The sequence below is a fragment of the Podarcis vaucheri genome, assembly GCF_965113315.1.
Source record: "Podarcis vaucheri genome assembly, chromosome: 6".
NCBI lineage: Eukaryota > Metazoa > Chordata > Lepidosauria > Squamata > Lacertidae > Podarcis > Podarcis vaucheri.
In genome coordinates this window covers 10,585,828-10,600,287 of record NC_138764.1, presented here as the reverse complement: position 1 = coordinate 10,600,287, position 14,460 = coordinate 10,585,828, and the positions used below count along the sequence as shown (strand labels likewise).

Sequence of the window (14,460 nt, the reverse complement as noted above, 5' to 3'; positions counted from 1 at the left end):
AGTTTTTGTAAAATATGCAGGGATTTATGATATGTAAAATGAACCAGGGAAAGAGAAGAAGTCACATCACTGATATCTTAAGGATGTAAAATGAGTATGTTAAATTGTAAAACAGAAAAATTAATAAAAATTATACACAAAAACAACTGATTTCAAAATAAAATAAATACAATCCACTGTTAGTCGTCTCTTGATATCTATCCAACTGTTGTAAAACATGATGCTACATTTTAGCCATGATAGCACGGCAATGCCAGCCTACCGGTGTCGTCATCTTCGTTACTACACTAAGTTTCACATCTGGAGCCTTAGATTCCTCCAGAGGAAAATTCCAGCTGAGCAGCTCATGCACATCTGGCGTCTCTTCATGTGCTAAAGAGTCAGGCTGGGCAATCTTATCACTTGAATGCTCATCTGTAGGAACAACAGATACTTATGTTTAGAAGACAGACACACAACCTTCATTTTTAAAAGTCTGAATTGGCAGTTCCCAAAGTTCAAGCACAAAGGAGGAAGTTTGCATTCAAGAATCATACATCACAGAGGCAAGGCCAAACTACACGTGACAATAGTTATATGTTTTAAAGAAACATGCTTCATCTGCCATTTTCACACCTGGGAAAAACCAACCAGAGTGTCCAGTTGGAATAGGCTCCCATTCTGAATCAGGGCAGAGTCCTGACTTGCTTTTCTGCTCAAAATTTCCCCTACTTGGCTGCTATTCCCCCCCCCCAAAAAAAGGTGTTGTTAAATTCGAAAATAAAAGTAGTCTATTAAGTATGCATGCTTAATGCATCTTCACACATCACAGAAAATTAGGAAGGATCTAAGACAGGCATAGGCAAATTTGGCCCTCCAGATGTTTTGAAACTACCATCCCTGACCACTGGTCCTGTTAGCTAGGGATGATGGGAGTTGTAGTCCCAAAACATCTGGAGGGGCTAGTTTGCGTATGCTTGATCTAAGAAGAGGGAGGGAGGCATCTGAAGACCATCTCAGAGCCTGTTCAGCTGGACATTCCCCCGACCTGTGAAAAGAGCCTTGATACAAACATAGGAAGCTGCCATATACTGAGTCCATCTACTTGGCCCATCTTGCTCAGTACTGCAACTGACTGTGGTTCTCTAGGATTTTTTTTTTTTTTTGGGGGGGGGCTTTCCCAACCCTACCTGGAGATGCCAGAGACTGATCCTGGGACCTTCTGTTTGCAAGACAGATGCTCTACCACTGAGCTATAGCCCTTCACTGCTTTGATAACTTTGATAACTTTGATAGGCTGATATTGTTTAGTGCAATTTGTAAAAATATAGTTTAATGTTTCTTGGGATCCACCTTGGAAGGATCTGTAAGCTGGAAAGTAAAACAAGGTGCAATCTGCCAGCCTTTCTGAGGGCTAAAATTACAAGCTGCAACCATGGTTCACCTTTGTTTCACCCCTGCCAAATATTCTGGAGCAGATCATCCCACTTATAAGGACGCTATTATCCTGCGCACACTCAGCCAAGGCGGACAAATGACTGGTGGTTTAATTCCTTATTGACAAAAGCATGCACTTACAGCAGCTCCTAGGGGGCACAGAATGCACGCACAACACCACTTCTGCCCTCTACATAGCTGGCATCAACTTTTTCAGGCTTGTGCCCCAGTTGAACAACTGGCACATTATTGGGACACCCCCCCCCCAGCTTAAGCACCCTTATCAGACAAGAGTGCACACAAGCAACTGGCAACGTCCTGGTGAGACGATAGCCTGGGTAATGGGCCATTAAGGGAAGCAAAGGAAGGGGCTCTGTGCCATACAGCAAATGGGTGGAGGCCTCTTCCTCAACTCGTGGGTAGTTGGAAGGACAAAGGCAGAGTGGAGAGTGTTAAGTGATGTGAGATAGAAGCTAGAAGGTGAAAAGCAACAGGCTAGGATGCCAGAGTCAGAGCGATGTTTTGATTTCTGTTTTAATCTAAGGCTGCAGCTCTGGGAGAAGCAAAAGCTCATTGGGGTGTTAATGCTGTGAATCCTACCATCTTAGACTCATTTTGTATATATGTGTAAATAAATCTCATATTATAAAGACACCACAATCTCCACTGTGCCTCATTCCAAGGAAACTGAACCTTGGTAAGCACCTGGAATCTTACACTACAGTGGTACCTCGGGTTACAGACGCTTCAGGTTACAGACTCCGCTAACCCAGAAATAGTACCTCCAGTTAAGAACTTTGCTTCAGGATGAGAACAGAAATCCGGCACTGACGGCAACAGGAGGCCCCATTAGCTAAAGTGGTACCTCAGGTTAAGAACAGTTTCAGGTTAAGAACGGACCTCCAGAATTAATTAAGTTCTTAACCCGAGGTACCACTGTACTTGGAAATTGGGACGGCATGTGATAATATATTGTGTGCCAAGGGGAAAATAGGGGCCTATCAACACACCTTTGGTATGAATTACAGTCTATTGCAACCCAAATGCAAACTTGCTTTATTGAATGGCATGGGTTAAGCAGTTTGTTTGTTTGAGCCCAATCCAACCTGCCACCTTGGAAGTATCTGCAAAGGCAGTGTTCCCCACTTACCATCTCTTAAGCACTGTGACTCAATGTCAAAGATACGCCAGTCTTGTTCCCCTTCTTTGCATTCAATATGGAGAACATCACTAAGGGCACCAACCAGTTCCATCAGGTTTAAGAAACCTAGTTTCTTTACTGCCAGTATTTCTTTAAAATGTCGCTAGATATAAAGAAAATCTGATTAATCAAAGCTAGATACAAAGCTAGATATAAAGAAAATCTGATTAATCAAAGCAAAAAGGACATCCTGCAATATTCTTCCTTTGGACTTGCAATAGCTATACTAACAGCAATAAAAAATAGGTACTTTTTGGAAGCTAAAATGCTCTCCAAAACATTTAGCTCAAGTGCTGGTCAAGAAGGAAATGGGCAGCGAGTGGGGTGGACAAAAGGGAAAATATTGAATTTGAACTTTTCGTAGGAAATCTCTTTGAATCTGGTCCATAAAAACTGGAAAGTATCTCCATTCTCACCCAGAGAATATAACCCAGTAAAATTTCTTGTCTGTTTTGTTCACTTTTGGTCTACGCTGAACAATATTTTAGCCTACTAAATTGAAATTCAAATCAGGGATTATAGTTTAACAAAGCAAAAGAAAAGGAAGATTAGAAGAACTTCCCTCATCCCACCCCCAAAAGTAGAGTAAGATTACAGGGAGGCAACAATAAAACCAAACCAGGAGCAGGCAATGCTTTTTCTGCTGAGGGCCACATACCCTTAGAGGTAACCTTTTAAGGGCAGAACCATCACTCCCCCCCCCCAATAGCTGTCAACTTACAGATTTGAAAATAAGGGAGCAGCAACCTCGAAAATAAGGGATCAGCAGCCAGAATAAGGGATTTTCCAAGCACAGGTATGTTCAACTTCTGAGCCCCTCCGAGCCAAAGGCAGAAAGCCCAGCCAGCAGCCAAACGAAGCCTCCAGTGGTTGTTCCCACAGCACAGCAACCCGGCAAAGGGGATGCAGCAAGGGAAACCACCATCACCTCTTCCCTGGGAAGCGCTGAGCAAAGGCGAGTCCCCAGGCAACGCGGCCGATTTGATCGGCACAAGGCATGCAAACTCCACCCCCCCCCAGTCGTTCTTAAGACTCCTTATTGGGTGAGCAACGCAGCCAAGCAACACAGTTGGAGCTTCCCACCTTCCTGGCCAGCAGGGAGGGAGGGAGAGAAGCTGCTTCCTTTGAAACCCGGGAAATTTAAGGGACATCATCAATAAGGGACAGCAGCGGGACACAGCACTGGGATAAGGGACTTTCCCACCAAATAAGGGACGGTTGACAGCTATGCCCACCCCCCGCTTCCCTTCTTCCTAAAGACCAAAGGCTATATAATATTAAGTCAAGGGGTGTAGATTGTGCATTAATGTGCTGAACCATGGTTTAGAAGAGTGTTCATGAGCTGGAACGAGCCCAAGCACACTGTGGTCTAGCATGCTGAGCTATTGGCTGTCTCTCTGACTCAGGCGCCAATATTTGTTTCAGTAGAAACATACACAGAAAAGGACAAAAGCAAAAGCAACTTCTGAAAGGAGGAAACATACCTCAAATTCACCAGGTAACTTAGAAACAAGCAATCCTTCGGGATGCTGCGCTACAATCTAAATTACAAACAACATAAAGTCAACAATTAGTTGTCATGCAGTCTAAACAGCCGATAAGAATGTTGTGCATGACACAAACATTTACAACAATACCCCCCAACTAGCCACTTGTCTTGCATCTAAGAAAACATTTGCAAAATAAAAATATACAGGCACAAAAGTTTATTTTCTATACACAGCTACATGCAATACAATTTCCCAATTTTTTTTTTCTTTAAAGCACCCAGGACTTAGCTACATTGGTTTAAAAAAAGTGATTTATGTGTTGTATGTGTGATATAACATTGTGCCACCAGATGGTGATGCGGAGTCCTATTTTTCTCCACCTGTTTTCCGTTTAAATTTACAATGCTTTACACTGAAACGCTTCTTTGATGTGTCTAGATCCAGCCCAGGTTTTCTGGAATATAAGAGGTCAAGGAGAGGGGCACACTGGCTGGGTTTTAAGATTATTAATTCAGACATTCTTCCTTAGTTTTCAATCCTGATTTGCAAAGTAAGCACAAGACAGTCTGCCAGCTCAGACAAATGGTCAAATCATCATATGCCTCACACCAGGAAAGAAGGTGGGAAGCATGGCAGGGAATGTTTGCCTAAGGCTCCGGAAAGGCTCCTTTGCATAGTTTTAATTAATGACATGCCTTTAAAAAAAAACAATCAACCTAAGTTCCTTAAATTATGAACACTTACAGTTTTTATTTTTTCCTTAAGTTCTGAGCTGATTGTCCCTCCAGGTCCTTTCTGGGAAAGTGCTATCTGCATCTCCTTCTCTAGCTTTGAGAAACAGATTCCACAGATATGAAGAAAGTGAGAGGAAAAGCTAGTAAATACAAATTGGCACCCATTCATATAAATGTGGCATTTACATTGGAAACTTCACACTGAAAGTTTTGAACACCACGCAACAATCACTTCAGATATATTAATGATAGATTACATATCAAGATTACATGATAGGATTGGTACAAATATTGTAAATAAGTTCCATTTTTTTGAAGCAGTGGGTTGAGTCTTTACATTTCCCCGCCTTCGGTGCCCTCTTCTTCCTGCTCACTCTCACACAGCCTGACCTCCCACCTACATCTAAAATAGACATAATATTGTATAATTATATAGCAGGAATGACATCATTGGACAAAATAGTTTCCAGTACCCGAAAGTTAGAGGAACCTGCTTTTAACAACAGCTTCTGTTTAGTGATAACCCTGTCCTCCTCTGCAGGAGCCAAAGGGGGGGGGGAAGGTATGTGCCCAATTCAAGGTGCTCACATTAGAGTTTAAAGACCTAAACAATTCAGTCCCAATACCTGAAAGACCACCTCCTTCCCTACAGAATCTCAGGTACTAAGATTGGCAGAGGGGTCACTCTTAGTTGCTCCATCGCCCTCAGAAGCGAGCGAGGGAGAAGGTGGTTCAGCAGAGGGCATTCTCCATGGCAGCCAGAGCTGTGAAATTTCCTCCCCACAGATGTGCATCTAGCACCATCATTATACGGCTTCTAGGGAACACTGAAGATGCACCGCTTTACCCTGGGCTTTCCAAAGCTGAAATGTATATTTTTAGGATCCACATTATTTCTGTGGTTTTAAGTTGTTTTCACCTGTTTGTAATACAGTGGTGCCTCGCAAGACGAAAAGAATCCGTTCTGTGATTCTCTTCGTCTAGCGGTTTTTTCGTCTTGCGAAGCAAGCCCATTGACGGATTAGCGGATTAGCGCTATTAGCGCCTTATCGGATCAGCTGATAAGCGGCTTAGCGGCTTAGAAAGGGGAGGGAGGAAAAAAAACCCGCAGGAACTCGCAAGACATTTTCGTCTTGCGAAGCAAGCCCATAGGAGATTCGTTTTGCGAAGCACCTCCAAAACGGAAAACTCTTTCGTCTAGCGAGTTTTCCGTCTTGCGAGGCATTTGTCTTGCGGGGCACCACTGTATTGTAATGATGCAACCAGCCTTGGGACCTTAGGGTAAAGGGCAGGTAATAAGATGCCCTCAACCACCAAACCGCTGCATCTTCCCCAGTGTAAGTGTAGTCCATGCTGCTGCTGCTACTTTTTTAATTCACTGGACACAAGCTTACATTTTTAGTGGTACAGTGGTACCTTGGGTTACAGACGCTTCAGGTTACAGACTCCACTAACCCAGAAATAGTACCTCGGGTTAAGAACTTTGCTTCAGGATAAGAACAGAAATCGTGCTCCGGCGGCGCGGCAGCAGCGGGAGGCCCCATTAGCTAAAGTGGTGCTTCAGGTTACGAACAGTTTCAGGTTAAGAACGGACCTCGGGAACGAATTAAGTACTTAACCTGAGGTACTACTGTATAGGGTAAGGTGGACAGGACTGCAGCAATAACTGCCGACTGAACTCCCATCCATTGACTGAGTCAGGCAAGAAGTCTTCTGCCTTGTTTTTTCAAAGACCTCTGCAGTTTGCAGTACTTTTTCACTGATGGAAATGCAAGATAACAATTCCAAGCCTGGAAGAAGGCAGCTGCTAGAGCTAATAATTGCAGTGAGCTAAATATGGAAGAGCAATCAACTCTCCACACTATCAGGGGCACTGTGTGTTTCTAGTGTCTACATCCTTATCTGTTCTGCCCACACAGAGCATGTAGCACAGCAGCTGTGGTTTGGGAGTGTCTAATTTGTCTGAGCAGCAAAACGAAATAAAAATAAAAGTCTAAGGGATCCTTCAAAAAAAAAATTTTTTTTAAATTAACACTAAGATCATTCTCTGAGACTTGATTGTCCATTGTACTCTTCAGTAAATGCCAAAACGACAAGCAATTTAACATTTGTATGGAAACGTGTTTAAATTGAAGGTAAAGGTAAAGGTACCCCTGCCCGCACGGGCCAGTCTTGTCAGACTCTAGGGTTGTGCGCTCATCTCACTCTAGAGGCCGGGGGCCAGCGCTGTCCGGAGACACTTCCGGGTCACGTGGCCAGCGTGACATCACTGCTCTGGCGAGCCTGCACCAGCGCAGCACACGGAAACGCCGTTTACCTTCCCGCTATAAAGCGGTCCCTATTTATCTACTTGCACTTAAGAGTGCTTTCGAACTGCTAGGTGGGCAGGAGCTGGGACCAAACGACTGGAGCTCACCCCGCCGCAGGGATTCGAACTGCCGACCATACGATCGGTAAGTCCTAGGCACTGTGGTTTTACCCACAGCGCCACCCGTGTCCAGTCTTAAATTGAAGGGGGGCCCCCAAAAGCATTGTTACAATAGTGGTGACAAGAAAGGCAGCAGGGTTCATTTTTAAAAATTGCATAGCTACAGCTTTAGAACATTTGTTCATTAAAAAGATCTATTTTAGTAATATTAATATTTTAATATAAATGCCTACACAAAGCCCTTCAGTGCTAATTAAAAGCTGGTTAACAAAAAAAGGTCTGGATGAAAAGTGATGTTGAATGGCACTACTGTAATCTTCCAAAAGTCACTCCACGCATCAAAAACCCTTTTTAAAAAATAACAAAATAAACTGAACAGAAGCACTAAGGCTGTCTACACCTACAGAAACTGCACTGTTTTTCTGATCTTCCTCTGCAGTCTGAAAAAATATGGAAAAACCACAGGACCGTGTAACAAGTGTGCCCAGTAAAAAGTGAGTGAAAAAGGCACGGCGATGCCACACCAAGTGTCTAGTGTGGAAGCACCCAGATCAACAAATTTTCTATGCACTCAGTGAGCGCTCCTTTGGGAAACTCCTCTTTTCTCCTATTTACATTTTCCTTGCTGTGACAGTCATTTTGATTAACTGTTTGCATTTGCTGCAGAAGCATATTATGCTGTTATGCTGGGAGGTAACCGTGAGAAGAGGAGCTGAGCTTCGCTTTGCTTTTCTCTTTGAGCAAGTACAGTAGCAATTCCCACTGACGGGGGGGGGGGCATGCCTGCACTATTCTGTGGTCTTCATTTTTTCTCTTTTAGATATGGCAGCTATTTTTTGTCATGACACACCCCACAGATACCTAGTGATGTGATGCTAGAAAATTCTCTGGAGAATATTCTCCACAAACTGTAAATTCTGTGTCGTCTACACAGCTGCTTTAAATGTACACAATTCAATAATCGAGATTATTCTCGAGAATTGAACATCACTAATTATGTCAAGTGCCCCATGGCAGCCATTTTAAGACGGGCAGATTCCAAATATGCCCACTGGCCCTACCAACAAGGCTGGTGACCTCTGTCCTCACCCAGCTTAAAGCAGATCTTTTATCATCTTTAAGAACTTAGATTTAAAATCCTTCTACAGGGACGATGTGCACTAATTAAGACACCAAACAATATGAAATGTGTCCATACGGATTCTTATTTTCTCATAATAACTAATTAAATATTCCCTTAGTTTAGTCACCTTTGGAGTGCAATGTTTCTATTACTTACTTGTTTCATCCTCTCATCAGTTCTTACTAACGGGGTTTCCACTGGTTTCAACTCTACTACTAAAGCATCAGATTCTTGGCTTGGAGATGGATTGTGATTATCCATAGGCAGGGAAGGTGTTGAAGATTTCTTCACTGCGGGTGCTGGCAGAGTAGTAGGCAAAGTCTGCTTTGTCTTATGTGATGGAATCACGGCTTTGCCTTTAAAAAGCCAAGAAAGGGTTTACAGACATGATTTCACGTGACAGTTTTCTGTTTTCCCTAGGCAGGCAATGCTGGAAGGCTCACACTCATTTCCAAGAACACCTCCAAGAGCAGTGGAATCTCAATATAAGCCAACAGCACAGCACAAAACCCCTTACTGTATTGTTTTATTTATCACTTGCATGTTTGAGCAGATACAAGATGACTCACTCATCAGCACATGTGCACAAGGCTTAGAACAAGGATCACCATTTTGCTTAACTGACAAAGAAGAGGAAGAATGAGCTTAATGCAGAGCCTTCATGAATACTTACAGTCATTTGGGGGGGGGGAGAAAGTACACCCTCTTTGAATTCTGTGGTTGTACATATGAGGACATAATAACAGTCATCTGTTCCTTAGCAGGTCTTAAAATTAGGTAAATACAACCTCAGGTGAACAACATCAGATGTCATATTACAACATGCCATGATTTATGTAACAAAAATAAAGCCAAAATGAGGAAGCTATTTGTGAAAAACTTACTGCTTCCATAGGAATTAAGGGGCTAAGTAAAAGACAGGTGCTGCTAATCAAATGCGCTTGCTTAATTGGTCATCAGCAAGTGCACCCGCCTCTACAAAAGCCGAAGTTTTATCAGTTTGCTGGTCTAGGTAACACAATGCCAAGGAGGAAAGACATCAGCAATGCTCCTAGAGAAGCAATAATTGCTGCCCATGAAACTGGGAAGGGTTATAAAGCCATATCCAGCCAATTTTAATTCCATCATTCCACAGCGAGAAAGATTATTCAAAAGTGGAAAACATTCAAGATTGCAAGTAACTCAAGAGTTACACCTCAGAGTCTACAGGCCTTAGCATGTTAAATGTTAAAGTTCATAACAGGACAATCAGAAAAAGACAGAACAAGTATGCTTTGTTTGGAAGGGTTGCCAGGGGGAAGCCTCTTCTCTAAAAAGAATATGGCAGCACGGCTTAGGTTTGCAAAGTTGCATCTGAACAAAGCACAAGACTCTGGAACAATGTCCCTTGGGCAGACAGTGGAGATTTTGGGCCATAATGCACAGCGTCACATTTGCTGAAAACCAAACACAGCATATCAGCACAAACACCTCGTATCAGCTGTCAAGCACAGTGGTGGAGGGTTGATGATTTTAGCTTGTTTTGCAACCACAGGACTTGGGAACCCTGCAATCATTCAGTCACCATGAACTTCTCTGTATACCAAAGTATTCTAGAGTCAAATGTGAGGCCATCTGCCCGACAGCTGAAGCTTGGCTGAAACTGGGTCATGCAACAGGACAAGGATCCCAAGCACACCCGCAAATCTACAACAGAATGGCTGAAAAAGAATCAAGGTATTGAAATGGCCTAGTGAAAGTACAGACCTCAACTCAATTGAAATGCTATAGCAATACCTGTGCATAAAGAGATGCCAGCAAACCTTAATGAACTGAAGCAATGTTGTAAAAAAGAGTGGGTCAAAATTCCTCCACAACGATGTGGGAAACTGATAAAGTCATACAGAAAACTATTACTTCAAGTTATTGCTGCTAAAAGTTGTTCTACAAGCTACTGAATCATAATGCTTCTCCATTTTGGATTCATTTCTATTAAATAAATCATGACACGTTGTGATATATGTGTTATTGTTCATCTGAGGTTGTATTTACCTAATTTTAAGACCTGCTAAGAAACAGATGATTGTTACTATGTCCTTATATGTAAAACCATGGAATTCAAAGAGGGTGTACTCCCCGCCCCCATGACGGTATTTCACCATGGTTTTCAGTTTCAAATGCTACTGAAAAATATTTGGCGATTTGGTCATAATTTTGCAGTAACAAAGCCAAGCTCTCTGAACCTAAGACCACAACCTTTTCCCAAGTTTACTCTATTTACTGGCACCTGGGACAAAAACAAATCAATTGTCTACCTACAGAAATGAGCACATAATGTATTTGTAGATTCTTGTCCACAACTGTGTGCAATCTGCAGTTGGGTGCAAAATTCTACATGAATAGTACACACTAAGATTAATTATTTTAATTGAAGTGCACCAACGTCTTTGCTTCACCCCACTACTCCCACTCTCATGCTTGGCTGCTGTCTGAGAAAGAGCAAGACAGAGCACATGCTCTCAGAAGGGAATTAACTCTACCCAGTACTACTCATTTTCCAGTAACAGGTTTCTCAAAGTTCCTATATTTGTGATCCCACCTCTTCCAGCCATACCTCTTGAGAGGGGTGCTTATCTACACGTTGGGGCAGAAGGAGTTTGTATGTTTAATGTGGAGAGAAACCATAAGGTTGCAAGGTAGTATTGGGTAAAGCAAACATGAGTTGTAGAGTCATCTAGGGTCAGCTAGTTCAACCCCTTGCAATGCAGGAATCTCAACTAAATGAAGGTGCCAAATAAGAGCAATTTTCCCCTAGAGCTGAATTTAAGCAAACATAAACTTACACTCTGGCAGCTTTTCTGGATTTTTCTTAATGGAGGGCTTTAGAGTCAGCAAGGAGCCTGCCCTTGTCTGCACAACCGTGATGATATCTGAAGCTGCATTCAGCACTTCTAACATAGAGAAGAACCCAAAACGCATAAATTCAAACTTCCGTCCAAAGTGCCGACTAAAGGCTTTGTCAAAATCTGAAAGCAGGACAGGTGAAGATCTCAGCAGTTCCTTCAGTTCACTTTTTACCACAGCTGGCAGAGTAGGAGAAACCCGACCCCGCCGGGGCAGAGAAATTCGGGGGGGCTGAGGCAGGCCAGAGCAAGATCTGGCATTAAAAGAGAAATTTGGCCTTCCCCTGGAAAAATATGGCTTCGGTTTGCTTTTCTGTCTGGCAACCAAGCTTGCAATCAACTCAGTGGACTCATCTGGAATAGCTAAAAGACAGAAGCCCATATGGTTAAAGTTGCATGTTGACACAGAAAATTTCTCCTCTCCTCCCCCCTCCCCTTTCTTCTTGCCATCCTCTTACAACAAAATGGTACTGCCAAAGAAATACAGCTAGTTATCATAATACACAGGTATTTTCCCAGCTGTTCAGACCAGAAGATCCTTCTTTCCCTAAGTTATTAGAGCTCCCATACCTCTCTATTTAATCTCATGTACAACCCTCCATTTCTATACTTACTTCCCTGCTTACCACCATCAAGGCAACCCAACCACCCACCCCAGCCTACAGTATTTGTGATTCATGTATGTGAAGGGAAACACCCACAACCATGAAATCTGTTGAAGATGTCGCATGGTGTGCTCTCTCCTGGAGTGCTGGCTCTTGTTAGGTAGACATTACACATCAAACATGACCAAAAAAATATGTTATATACATAGAATTGAAAGTACTTTGGATGTCTTGGGCTATGCAAAATCAAACTACAGGACATATTTACAATAGGCAGCGCTTTGGCCAAGTTGCATTCTTTCTTGAACCACCCAGCCTAAACTCCCTGTATGCCTGCCAAACATTATTCCTCATTTATTGGCATTCCCTGCTCTTGCCGACTAATCCAAAACCCACCTCTGAGGACAGTATTGCCATTTCCACTAGGGCAGATCCTAACAACATCTGGCATATCCATCACCAGCTCCATGACAGAATGGTAACCCAGGGCACGAAACGGAAGTGGTTCTCCTATCATAGACTTGTATTCTTTGTTCAACTCAATAGGGGTGAGGCCTTCCTTGACTGGTGTCAGCAGAGACCTCACTACTTTCTTCATTGAGCTCATCAGGCGTTCTTGATCAGACATGTTGACACTGGGGGAGGTGAAAATGAAGCGTTAAAGGACAAAGAAATACTGCTTTTGGTGTTAACCGGCTTAATAATCACCAGATAACATTACTGTGAGATGGACAAGGTAGAACACAGTACAGGTACACAAACGGTTTTTAGAAGGGAGTGGGGCATATCCTGATCAGTTCTTTTTTAATAACAGTGTTGGGATTAGTACCCCACCACAGAGCCTCATGTGCATCAGAAGCACACAACTATAACAAACCCTTACGGTTCAAGTCTGAGCAAACTGGGTACAAGGTTTATCTTTCATCTCATCTCTCTTTAACAAACTCCCCCAAAAGCAATACTTGCAAGCATCACGTGCACAATTCAGTCAGTCACAAACAATTTAGAGCTCTGTCATGGACAACTGAATAAATGTAATCCCCACTAAAACTTGCTGAATTTAGTAAGTGCTGAGATTTTGCTAGATTGCATCCATAAATGGATATAAGAACTTTGAAGGTTCTGAGCTAGTAGCATCAAGATTTAGGGACTATAAAAAGGACCAGCCCTACCACTAGGCAAAGTCGACCGCCTAAGGCAGCAGCTTCCTGGCTACTCCTCCTATGTCCCTTGGCCATTTCCCTCTGCGGGAAGACAGAGCTGTGCAACTACACCACCTGTTCTAGCTACCCTCAACTATTACGTTGCCTTTGGTGCAGTGGAGGATGCTATCCTGCTGCCAGTGTTGAAGTCAAGTGCCACCCATTTAGTTTCTGTAGATAGAATGAGGCAGGGGTTGCCATCTGGCCCTAGCAAAACATCTTGGATCAGCCTTGGGCTTGGTGCAATTTTAAGTTTTCACTATCCCATGGGGGAGTTTGGGAGCAGAAGGAAACGACGATTGAATGTAAACCTGGAAAGTTATCTTCTGTTAATTTTCATAAGCCCAATAAACCCTTTCCCCCCCTTTTTACAGGAAGCCATACACAAGAGTCCATCCCCAAAGTTGGGGGCCACTGATCCCACAAGCCACACCTGCCCTCTAACAAAAACCTTGCAACCAAGCCTGTCCTAGACATACATGATTCTGGTAAGCTGTTTTATTTTATTTATTTTTTTAAAAGGTGGGACTGTTTGTTTGTTTAATTAGCAAGCAGGTATGAATACGCCATCTTAAAATCAAACCAGAAAAATCCCTTCCACAAAAGCACTTCTAATGCAACGACTCTAGACACAAAGGACAACACACCATAAGAAACCTGCCTTAGTCGACAGAAATGACGGGCAGAATCCGAAACCAGGGAAAAGAGACGGCGGAAGAAGATTGGAAGAAATTCAAGAATTATCTTAAGAAACATTGTAAAATTAATGAATGTTAGAATGATGTGGCTTTAGAAATTAAGTCGATTACAGCTGTAAGGATTAAGTTAAAAGAAAAGTTAAAATTAGAGAAAATTAAGGGTGAGGATTTGCTGAATTAAAGTTTGAAATTGGAATGCAGAAAGGGGAGGTATGAGGAGGTCGGAGAAGTAAGTTATATGAAAACAAGGGTTTGAAATTATACTTGGTTTTTGTGTGTGTGTGTTTGTTTGTATTGTTGTGTTTGTCTGTATAATTTGTGAAACTTTAATAAATATCTTATTAAAAAAAAAACCTGCATTATTCTATGCTATCCATGCAACCCTGTACCTTCCACGTGTTATCCGAGGGAGGGATAATATTCGTGTAAGAAATCTAGGCCGCCCAACCCGGCTTGCATCCCACCCTTTCCCAAGGGCTAAAACAAGTCAGAAACAATAAAGAGCCAAATCACGACCCTCCCTCCGCCCCCCCCCTGGGCTGGCCCTCTTCGGACCTGCACGCCTGCGACCCCCTCCTCACCACTTCCCTTCACGTGGAGGAGGAGGAAGCCCCTCGCCCGGACAGCAGGGTCGCGCCCTCGACCGCCCGACACGAGGCTGGGCGCGTTCAGACGAGACAC

General features: G+C 43.0%; 1 protein-coding gene across 7 annotated transcripts in view; it reads right to left on the bottom strand.

The window, feature by feature from the left end:
- Positions 1-14,460, bottom strand: part of TDRD5 (tudor domain containing 5) — a 33,258-nt gene that overhangs the window by 18,388 nt on the left and 410 nt on the right. For 5 of the 7 annotated variants that reach the window (XM_082229035.1, XM_082229041.1, XM_082229040.1 and 2 more), the window contains exons 2-8: positions 12,276-12,514; positions 11,215-11,637; positions 8,549-8,748; positions 4,852-4,935; positions 4,102-4,158; positions 2,567-2,720; positions 263-414 (exon numbers count right to left, since the gene is read on the bottom strand). In XM_082229035.1, the coding sequence (XP_082085161.1) occupies positions 263-414; positions 2,567-2,720; positions 4,102-4,158; positions 4,852-4,935; positions 8,549-8,748; positions 11,215-11,637; positions 12,276-12,507 (1,302 nt within the window). In that variant the 5' untranslated portion in view covers positions 12,508-12,514. Of the gene's footprint in view, positions 1-262; positions 415-2,566; positions 2,721-4,101; positions 4,159-4,851; positions 4,936-8,548; positions 8,749-11,214; positions 11,638-12,275; positions 12,515-14,334; positions 14,449-14,460 lie in introns of those variants that run through there. The other 2 variants (XM_082229037.1, XM_082229036.1) reach the window with 2 other exon arrangements.